At 31.1% G+C, this 11050-nt stretch overlaps 1 protein-coding gene across 3 annotated transcripts; it reads right to left on the bottom strand.

The window, feature by feature from the left end:
* Positions 1-6266: 6266 nt before the first annotated feature.
* Positions 6267-10694, bottom strand: LOC107953478 (phosphoserine phosphatase, chloroplastic). 3 transcript variants are annotated; one of them, XM_016888796.2, is made up of 8 exons: positions 10500-10694; positions 9745-9986; positions 9380-9512; positions 9189-9296; positions 8213-8306; positions 7660-7809; positions 7530-7583; positions 6267-6663 (listed from the first exon to the last, which is right to left on the bottom strand). In XM_016888796.2, the coding sequence occupies exons 2-8, from the start codon at positions 9968-9970 to the stop codon at positions 6538-6540; spliced, it is 891 nt and encodes a 296-aa protein (XP_016744285.2). In that variant the 5' UTR covers positions 9971-9986; positions 10500-10694; the 3' UTR covers positions 6267-6537. The 3 variants fall into 3 exon arrangements, with proteins under 3 accessions (XP_016744285.2, XP_040953279.1, XP_016744287.2); XM_041097345.1 differs by having other exon boundaries at positions 9745-9880; positions 10500-10679; XM_016888798.2 differs by having other exon boundaries at positions 10316-10669.
* Between the last annotated feature and the right edge of the window lie 356 nt (positions 10695-11050).

Below are 11050 nucleotides of genomic sequence, written 5' to 3' on the forward strand. Positions count from 1 at the left end.
AAAGATATCTAAAATTCAATTTGATACATAAAAAAGAGACCATAAATTCAGAAAGCTTTGCTCTTTAATATGATGCTTCTATACAAGAAAGGATAATAAAATGTTTGTTTGGTGGCTGGGATTGTAGAAAATCTAATTCCACCAACCAATTTTTCCTCTAACCTTTCAATAAAATAATCAATGAAACTGATTTTAAATAAATTTCTCTATTTTCGAAAAAGATTTAAATAAAATAGTCATGAAAATTTGTACAATTAATCTATTAGTACAAACAAACTAAAAATTGGAATAAAGTGTAGAACTAAACGATCATTGCAAATTAAGAACGGAAACAAATTAGGAAAAAAAAGACCCTTTTTGGTCCCTTTCAATTTCAATATTAAGCAAATTAGTCTCTCTCAAATAAATTAAAGTGATTTAATTCCTATCAATTTCGAAAGTAGATAATTAAGAACAATTAATCACATCATTAATATTTTTCGTCATAACTTTGATTGGTATAATAACAAAGTTTGCACATCCTGACGATTTGTCTTGATTTAACAAATTTATCTCGCAACATTTGTGTAAATGCGTAAATATAGAGGCAAATTTGTTGTTTTTTTAGAATTAAGACCGAATTGACAAAATATGTAAACATTGATGGCTAAATTTGTTGTTATACCAATAAAAATTATGTACAATTGACAAAATATATTAACATCATGATTAATAGTCATTAGTTGCTCACTTTTGAAATTTGCAGGAATTAAATTGTTTCGGTTTTTTAAAGGGACCAATTTGCTCAATTTCGAACTTGAGAGAGACTAGAAAAATATTTTTACCAACAAACTAATCAACCGAACTAAAACCCGCGTAAAATGAAACTCGAAAACCCACACATATAATCCCACATTTTAAATCTTGAATCTGAATACCGGAGATCTGGACTCTACTTTTTTTCAACTATACCAAAACTCATTCACTAGGTATATTATTTAATTGTAGTTTAAATGCAAAGTTTCAGTAATTATGTTTGGATTTGAACTAGATGAAAATATATTATGTTATCCCAAGTTTGTTTTGGTTGTCTTTAAAAAGAATATAATTAAATATATTGTATGAAAAGTAATTTATTAATTAAAATTAAGTTAAAGCAAGATAAAGTTCTACTTATAAAATTTTTATTTAATACATTATATAAATCGAACTGAGGCTTTTTTTTAATTTACATATATAATTACAAGTATAAATCATAAATAATATATATGATCAATTAGAACTAGATCAATTTAATAGAAAGCATTACGGATTAAAAATCAAAATATATCTAAATTAGATTAAAATAAATCTAAACGGAACTCACACATACTAAAATTTAAACCCATCTAACTTAGATACTCACGGTTAAAGGTTTCAATTTTTGCAAACAATGTCAACGCTTTATTGACATTTGCATATGGTGAGACTTAAACCTAAAATAATCATAGATGATGCTTGACTCACCCTTCTGTCTAAGATGATATATCATTCCTCATTTTCACCTAGACGAAGCTTCTTCGTTGCCACGTTTATTGACATCACATTCCTTTCTTGAACCTTCCTTTTAGGATTGAAAGGGTGGTCTATCCGTCTTTCATGCCTATTATATCATGTTAATTATGCCTCACACTACTATTTAGCTATTGCCTCATCCATCAAGATTTCTGTTTTTGGCGTGACTGGTTAATGAATTGTTTGAGATCTCCTCTTCTTACAGCTCCAATAATAGCACCTTTAAGATAGACATTTTTTTTTGTTTTATCTCCCCTTTTATTGTGGAACTGACATTTGTTCGTTGATTAGTCTTTATGGGCATTTGGTGGCATTGGTAGAGGGGTTCCAATATCCCCCTCTTACCATTAATTTCCTTATTTGGCGAATTTATATTTTAATCTCTTAACTCATCTTAAAGGAATTACTACACTTTGATAGATAATTCTCTGATGTCCCATTTTACTTTTGATCGTTAATTAATCGAAAATTATTTTTCAAGAATTTTTTCATGCACTCCTCAAAATAGTACGACATTAAGACATCAAAAATTTTGAAGTGTTACATAAGCTGTTTCATTAAAGCAACGTATGAATTTCCTTAAGGGTTCATTAAATATTGCTTGACAACAATGAGGCTTATACGACTCTTATAAGTAGTATTGTTGGTAAGATATTGCCCAAGGAACAATTAGGAAATTGTTTGGAATTGCCAATGGTTCCTGCTTACAGATTTGTGGCGAAGACCCAACATTTAAGTGTCTAACACTCCCTAGATGTCCATGTGGTTGATAAGTGTTAAAAGTAACATGTTTTAACTTCATTCTTAATGTATTTTTGGGTGATTATCTTATGTTAATTGTGAATTTTATGCTCCTAATCCTTTAAATCCATGGTTTTAATGCTTAATAGAGCACTTGGGAGCAAAATGAGCGAAAAATGAGTGAAAACCGGAGCATCGAAGCAAGCCATGTGACCCACACGAGATGAACCATTCCACACATCAGTGGAACAATATTTAGTCCTCGTTTCAATCAATCACTCCAATTATTCGGTTAAATAATAGAAAAACAATAATTACTAGTACTTTTAGTCATTGTTGGAACGATATCTTTGCTCACCGTAGCTGTACTATTAATTTATAGGTGTACTTGCCTTAGTAAAATTTTTAATTAGTTTCACGACACATCAGTGGTTATAATATTGGGTTAGGTGGTTGATGGGGTCTTTGTTGTTGTCATACGTTTACTTGATGGCCTAAAATTTAGGGGCATTGGTTTTGCAATGATTCGAGATGCTAAGGGTTTGTTCACATAAGGGGCCCATTCAACGTCATATACCTTTTCTTTCATAGTAGAGTTGATCTCTTTCCTTATAAACTTCACTTGTTTTTTAAAGGTATATTTTACTATTGAAAAAGCATCATCTGAGTTCAATGCTCTCCTTCTATCACTTTACTTCTCTTACTATTGGCTTTACTTTCTTGTCGAGCTAGTGTCGCTAAGGATGCTCTATCTTCCTATTCGATGGTTGAGTCTCGTTGATTCATGTTCCTTTCTTGCTCTAGATCTTCTCTTCGAGATAGATTATTTTAACATGTTTGGAGTTTTTGTATTACCTTAGTGTTTTGCCTTGATCTTGCAAGGTTTGAGTTTAGCTTGTAGTTCAAAATATCACAGAGAGTCCAATGTCCTTAGTGAGTTTTTTCATCATAGTGGGGGCAGATTGCGATGCCCAAAGTACTATTGTTGTTGGTACATGTGAGTTTGTAAGGGGTATCGAAAATAACCAACACAATATGCGTTGTTTTGGCCCACATAATAGGGGTCATTATGAGTGGCATAATAGTGGCTCTACTAGTTGCTTTCGAACCTACACTAATAGTTTTGGCTAGCTTGTTTTTGTTAATACTCTTCTACCACATGTTGGTGATCTAGGTTGTTTTGTTGTTATGTAGCCTACTGGTGGTTTGTCGTTCTCTATTGTCCTTGTTGGCAGGGAATGCCACCATTTGGTTGAGCTATTGCTTTTTCTCTTGGTTCCAATAAACGATGCCAATTGTAAACATAAGATTTGAAGGGTTGGTAGCTAAGGGTAGTTCACACATGTCAATGTGCCAAGAGTGGTAGGAGGGTGTTTAGGAGAGAGTAAGTGATTGGAAAGGGAACATAAACGAAGCTATTGCAGAGTGATGGCTTGTAGTATCCTTTTGTGTTTAGGGGCCCTTTTATAAGAGAAGGAAAGTCTAACATGAGCTTTCTGGGGAATGGTATTTTATCTTATAAAGGATGGCTTTATGGGATAGGACAACTCATGATTAGATCGTGTTAGGTGGTTGGGTATTGGATTATGGAATATCTTATGGCGCATTTGTCAGAGGTGTCATGTGTGATATGTACATTTAATGTGACATGATGAGTAGTTAGGAAAGTCCCCTTAATGGAGGCTATTTTGACAAAAGAACAAACTCGTATCGATGAAGATTGTTTTGATGGAAGAGTTATATATAACAAAAATAATTATACCAACCCCTAAAAGTTGACCCCTAAATTGATCTTATACTTAAATTAGAAAAATTGAAGTCATAGTTTAAAAACATTCCAACAATGTTGTTCTTTATTCTTTTAAACTCATTTTGGATTTTTACTTTCTTGATCAATTAGTCTTAAGCATGTCATGACAAGAAATTGGGGCGTATTTTTGGCTTACTATGTGCTTGAGTAAAAAAAAAATTTATAATTTTTAGTTTCTAAATCTAGGTCCACTTTAGTATTTATATTTTTTTATCCACTTCGATACTTAAACTTGACAAATGTAAAAGTTTAATGAAGTGGCAATCTGAATTTGAATTTGGCAATTATATCCATTTTGATACTTGTATTTTTTTAGCTGCTTTGGTACATGAATTTGATAACTAAATCAAACTTAATCTCTAAACTTGACACATGTAAAAATTTGATGAAATGAAACTTTAAGATTATATCAAGACATCACCTAAACATTTAAAAATATAACATGATACAATTTCAAAATACTATTTAAAAAATAAAGCAGTCAATTTTTTATAAAATGAAGTATGAGAGTGGGTAAAAGAATTTAATATGGTAGGACATAGAAAAGCTATTTTCGAACTCTATTGAGTTTATTGCATAATCACAAGCATTTATTAAGATATTTAAATTTAAAACATCGTATTATTTTTAGTAAAGAAAATGAAAATGACCCACCAATCCAAATCAGATAACTGGCAGTTGGAGCCCAGATCTTGATGCAAATAATTTCTCTTAAAAGATTTACAAAAAAAATTATAAATTAAAAACCCAATTCAACCCTAAATTTAATTTATTTGTTTAATTTAAATTAAATGATTGGAACCGATTAATTTTTATCTCTCTCAAAAATGATTTTTCAATCAATTCTCAATTCAACTAATTCGGCTGACCAATTTAATATGATTCCAACATTAATTAAAATCAACTTGATTGATAAGTTCAATTGAAAATAATATTCTAACTTGTTCCAGATATTAAATAAGCTCTCACACTAAACTCAATAAAATTCTATTTTATTTCGTTTTTAATTTTTAAAAACTTATTAACTTTGGAGCCCTTTTATAAACTTTCATATTATTTATTAAAATATTAAATCAAATAATTATTTATAATATTAAGATTCATTTAGTAATTGAATTTTGTTATGTGTGATATGTTTAGATAATTAGTAGATTGTGTAATTAACCTTAACTACACTCCCTAATTCTTAAGGAGGGTAAAATTGAAATAATTACACTAGTAATTACAAATAATTAGACTCAAATCTAATTATCATGTAACTTTTTAAACCCACACTACATTATTTAAGTTTAAAAAGTTGTTTTTATAAAATAATAATAGTATTTTAATTTTGAGACATATTTTTAAAAAAACATAATTATGTCTTTTTTATCATACAATATCAATGGAGAGAAAGAGCATAACAAATGGAAACTCTAGTCATTGCTTCAATTAAATCCTAAAAATTATATATTTTTTACTAGTCACAATTACATAACTTAAAAAGTTTATTGATCAAAAATAATTTTTCATACATTTTGGCTTACTATATATGACTAAATTAAATATTATTAATTATAAATTATTTATACTAATTTTAACTAAATTATAAAGTGTTATTATTAATTAGTTATACTTGACTAAAAACCAATCGATAATAACAAGAGTAAATGTTTAATGTTAGAAGGAGAATAGCGCAACAAATAAAGAATTTTAGAATAATTAGATAAAAATATATATAAAATATTTATTTTTTATTATTAAGCTTTTTTAGTAATCACATTTTTTGAATGTTTTCTTAAAAATGATTTGATTTTGAGTCTTATTACTTATTAGAGATACTTTTATAAAAATTAACATTCTTTTTGTAAAATTTAAAATTTAAAATTATATTACCAAACAAAAAATTATATTCAACCAAAGTAGTCAACGCTTCCTTAAACTCACTTAAATTAATTAAATAAATTAATCCCAATGTTTTCAATAAATTACCAAGTTCCTTACCATACAAATCACTGAAATTCTTATAAAATTATCTAACCTTCTTAACACAATAAAATTCATTAATATAAAAATCTCATACCATTCATGTCCATAAACTAAGTTCATGTATGCTGTTGACTTATGTTACTCCAACTCTTAATTTGAAACATTCATGTTCAACATTTATGTCTAACAAATATTTTGTGCAAGTATGAAAATATGATCCCTCCAAACACCTTCTAAATTCATAGAAAAACTTACAAACAATTTAACATATCAATGTCGAACACATACTAATATTCAACGCTCATACCCGAGTCTCTGACATAGCTGTTGACTTCTTTTGAGCCTAAATATCTCACCAAATCCATATACCAGCCATAGATGTTATAAGAACAGCATGAATGAATGCCTAATTAGTATTTGCAGGAAACTTATAACAGAACATAGAAAACCCCCAAAAATGGCATAAAAATCAGAATGAAAGCAAGTTACTCCAAGGCAGTTATAAGATCTGTGAAGCTAAACACCAGCCAATTAGCTTTTGCTGCAACGGACTCCCGATGTTGAACACCAGCATAACAAATAAACAAATTGGCACCTCCTGGTTTACGGGCCTAAGTTTCGAGATGAAAATAAAATAAAATGTCAAAATCACATTGGATAAGCAAAATGTTGCTGAATACAATGAAGGGATATAGTAAAAAGAAACCCAGAAATTGCCCTTATCCATCAGACAGCTCAATAGCCTATAGGTGCTCAACATTATAAGTCAACTAATAGATAATGAACTCGGGATACGTTTGACACAACCTCACCATCACTCCCTCAAACAAGCAACAAGATCGCTTGACACAATTAATAAAGTTGTTTTAACTTCAAAGCATGTTGAACAAGAAATGTTCTTCCTCTAAAAACATGCACGGCGCTCTTTGGACACTCTTTTAAGTGTTGTTAACATTCTATTTATAGCAATATTCTTGGTAAAAGGACCATGGAGACCCCTGTACTAGAGTTGGATTGCATTTTTCCCCCTCTACTTAAAAATGGGTAAATTAGTCCTTGTATATTAGATCAAAGAACAAACTGGTCCTTCTGTTAAAAGTTTCATTCATTTCTACTGTTAAAAACTGGTCCATATATGTCAGTATGAATTACATGTGGTACGCCACAGGTCACTGTCTGGTAATTCTGCCATCCACGCTAGCTTTTAATAGCACAGATGGATGAAATTTTAACAGAAAGAACCAATTTCCTCCTTTATCTAACGTACATGGATAAATTTGCCCATTTTTTTAGTAGAGGGCAAAATACAATTTAGCTCTTAATACAAAAGCCTCCATGATACTTTTACCCAATATTCTTATATTAAATGCAATCATTAACCGTTAATATATTGATTCCCAATTGAAGGAAAAATTACTTTATATGGTAACCTTAAAGATTAACCATATCTAAAGAAAGTTAAGATGAATTTACTAACCTCAAGATCAGTAGCACCATCACCAATCATGACTAATGCCTTGTATCCCTTAACCTGGAAATTTTTTTTTGGTTAGACTTGGAAAATGAACTTTTAGCCGGCCAATACAAAAAACAGCCACAAGACTCACCTTTCTTATTTGTTGAACAGCGGTAGCTTTTCCTCCACTCCTCGAAGTGGGCTCATTAGCATCGAATCCCAGAAACTCCCCAGAACTTCCAAAGAGCAGCTGATTGGCAAAAATGTTTTCTTGCGGAATTCCAAGGATTGATGCAACAGGCTACAAAAACTCTTCTCAATTAACTATTTTCTGGCAGTAGTTGGCCAATGGTTAACCATTGGAAGATTATATTAATATACAATAACATGGCTCTCTCAATAGTAAGGAACCTACATGCTGTACAATGACTCTTACTGATGACAACATTACCCATATCACACTTTCATAATTTTATATCTAGTTGGTTTTTCAGAAGTCACCATTTGCTGCATGTGTAATATCTAATGTCAAGTAAGGATTCCAGCTTCCTACGTTCAAGTTTCTATTTTCAATGTCATCAAAATAATGCAAGTGATTTCAGATCTGCATTTATCAGAAGGGCAAATGAAACCACATGAATGCCTTAACAGAACAAAGTAAAACAGAGATGGTCTTTCAAGCATTTAGTAGCATAGTTGCATACATTGATCATTTGGCGGAAGCCCCCGGAAATTAGATAAACATCGGTATTCCTTGCCATCAGCTTCTTGACTAATTCTTCAATGCCAGGCGAAATCCTAGAGATCAGTAAGAAGAATAATGAACTAGGCTATCAAACATCATGTCAAAGAGAAGATTAAAAAGAAAGGCAAACAATAATAAAAAATCGTTAATTCATTGAGGAATTGATGCCCTTCAGTAATCATTTTTATGTAGTGATTTCTTAGAAAACCTCATAATTTAGTTTAACTGTATTGGTAAATATGATATACAACATTTAGAAAGCCCTAATCCAACGGGAAACTAACAATTTTATAAATTTAAATTGCATACTACCATTATACAATTTAATAATAATGACCACTATGCTGCAAGCATTATTAAAATCACAAGCCGAGAAGTACTGGGGTGGTGTTTCATAACATTGCAATTCTTGATTGTGTGTATTACCTAAACTTAGATTTTATTCCAAATAATTAATTATCTCAACAAAAAACAAATAAAAAGGCACTAATACAAAAGAGATGAAAAAGACTAGAATTTAACTTACTAACCTTGGTTAGGCAGTTGGCTATAAAACATTGGGTTTTAGGCTCTGAAATGTGTAAGATGTCGGTTAAAAGTTAAGACGGATATTTTAGAGACAATGGTCCTTGCCAAATTAGGAGTTGGTGAATTTTGTTCATTATAACATAGCAACACAAAAATAATGGAGCTACATGAAACTCTTTTATCTTTTTTCCATCAAGTAACAAGGAAAGCATTAGAACTAAAACATAATATAACAAGATTTCACGGTGTTTAAAGCAAATATTGAACACATTGCGAGGTTCAATTAAATCATGGCTTAGAAAAATCTACCAATCAAATTCTACAAACTATCCATAATTCAGAAGCATTTTAGTCATATGAAGAACATATCAAGGTATATTCGAGACAGTGAAATATGAGCCTCATACCTTGGGGGCCTTTTGTCGAGAAAATCCTGGACTTGAGCTAGGGAAGGCTTGAATAAAGACAATCGGGCAGATAAGGCCTCCTCAAAAGGAACAGAACCACCCATGGCTCTATCAAACAAAATCAAAATCAACTATTCATGCTCCACAATGTCGAAGGAATTTAAGAAATTAAAATGAATGTGGAGAACAACCTAGCAGTCCATTCTGCAACAGCCTTTCCAGCCCCACAAAATTCTGCAAGTTCATCAATGCCCTCATCTACGCACACCGTGCTATCCACATCAAAGCACACTGCATCAGCACTTCTCCACAGCTCAAGAACCTCTGAAATGTTAAAAGATGAATATCACACAATTACTATTACAAAATACAGAAAAGTTAACCTAGGTTACTCAGACTTGAGTATGAGTTTTGGGTACAACTACATATCTAACACGGTACAATCAGATTTTTCAAAGTTTTCATATAAACCAATTACTTGTTTTTCATCCAAAATTGAGGGAACTTAATTAAAGAAATATATGAACCACTTGAAATATAAATAAGAAGAAAAAACCTTTGGAAGGCTGCCTGTTATCAGTGTTGCCTGTAGTCGAGGCTTCTAATGGTTGAATCGAAGCAGCAACCGAATCCAATGACTTGGGACGTCTCATCATCCAAACTTGACCCTTATTCAAGTTTTTATTCCTTAACTGCAAGGAAAATGTAGGGAGAAAAACAGAGTAATGCCGTCTACAGGAAGTTCGAATAGGAATGATCCGTGAATTCACCAATCCTTCCATCAAAAAGTATATATATCTGTTTCCAACAATCCAAAACAGTAATGAGGATCTTCCACTACCACAAGAAAACCAATTAACAAACCCATATCCAGAAGAAAAAAAAACACCATTTCAAAAGAGAAAGTATATATAAACAACAACCCAGATTTAGAAAATGTCCAAATAGAGCATTAACAAAGCATAATTCTCGCATTTTCTCAATAAACGAAAACATTAAAGGATTCATCACTACCATAGATGAAAGGGAAGGGAAAGAAAGAATCGTAAACAAAAAAAACATGCATAAGGTAGGAAATGAAGAACCCAAACAAGGAAAACATAAAAGTAAGGAGGCAAATGACAAACCCAGATTGGGAAAATGTACAAGTGCAACATTAAACAAAGCAAAATTCTCGTATTTTCTCAGAAACCCAATAACAAAAACAAAACAAAGAAACATTAAAAAGTGAAAAAATGAAGAACCCAAATAAAAGCTTAAGGCAAAAAGAAGCTTGCAGTTGAGGGTTTAGAGATGTAGGAGATTACTAACTTTTCTAAAAGGCTTGGTTTGGAGAATTGTGGTCACTGTTTTGTATTCGGTCCTGTGTATCCAGATCTCTCCTCTGTGTCAGTCTGTATGTATATTCTCAAGTTGTTGGAGGGTCTTTCTATTCTTTTTCTTTTTTTAATGAAAGCTGTTGGAGGTTTTCTTTTCTTTTCTTTTCTTTTCATAGTGCGTTAAATTTACCAAAATGCTTCCTTTTTAGGGTAATTTACTCATCCCAACACGTGGTAGGTGAAGATTGAAGAGGGAACAAAAATCCAACCAAAAAAATTGGGTTTAGATTCGGACTGACCCGAAACCTATATAAATTATAAATATACCGACACTATATTTTTCTTTTTTTTAATTTTTCATTTTTGGCATTAAAAAAGAGTTTGTAATACCAGCATTATCATTAACAAATATTTTCATTTTGATCGCAAGCTATTAATTTGGAGGTTAGACAATGTTAGTCATCTTTATTTTCCGTTTTACGAGAAAAAATAAAATTAAAAGTAAAAAAAATAAATTGATTTTTCTACAAAAATCGAGTTTTC

Source organism: Gossypium hirsutum, chromosome D07, assembly GCF_007990345.1.
Source record: "Gossypium hirsutum isolate 1008001.06 chromosome D07, Gossypium_hirsutum_v2.1, whole genome shotgun sequence".
Classification (NCBI taxonomy): Eukaryota; Viridiplantae; Streptophyta; class Magnoliopsida; order Malvales; family Malvaceae; genus Gossypium; species Gossypium hirsutum.

Coding starts and splice junctions, on each gene's coding strand:
- LOC107953478 (XM_016888796.2), bottom strand. CDS start 9,970: ATGGAAGGATTGGTGAATTCACGGATCATTCCTATTCGAACTTCCTGT. Junction 9,297..9,379: donor GTTGCAGAATGGACTGCTAG/GTTGTTCTCCAC, acceptor TTTGTTTGATAG/AGCCATGGGTGGTTCTGTTC. Junction 7,810..8,212: donor GCTTCCGCCAAATGATCAAT/GTATGCAACTAT, acceptor GAGTTTTTGTAG/CCTGTTGCATCAATCCTTGG.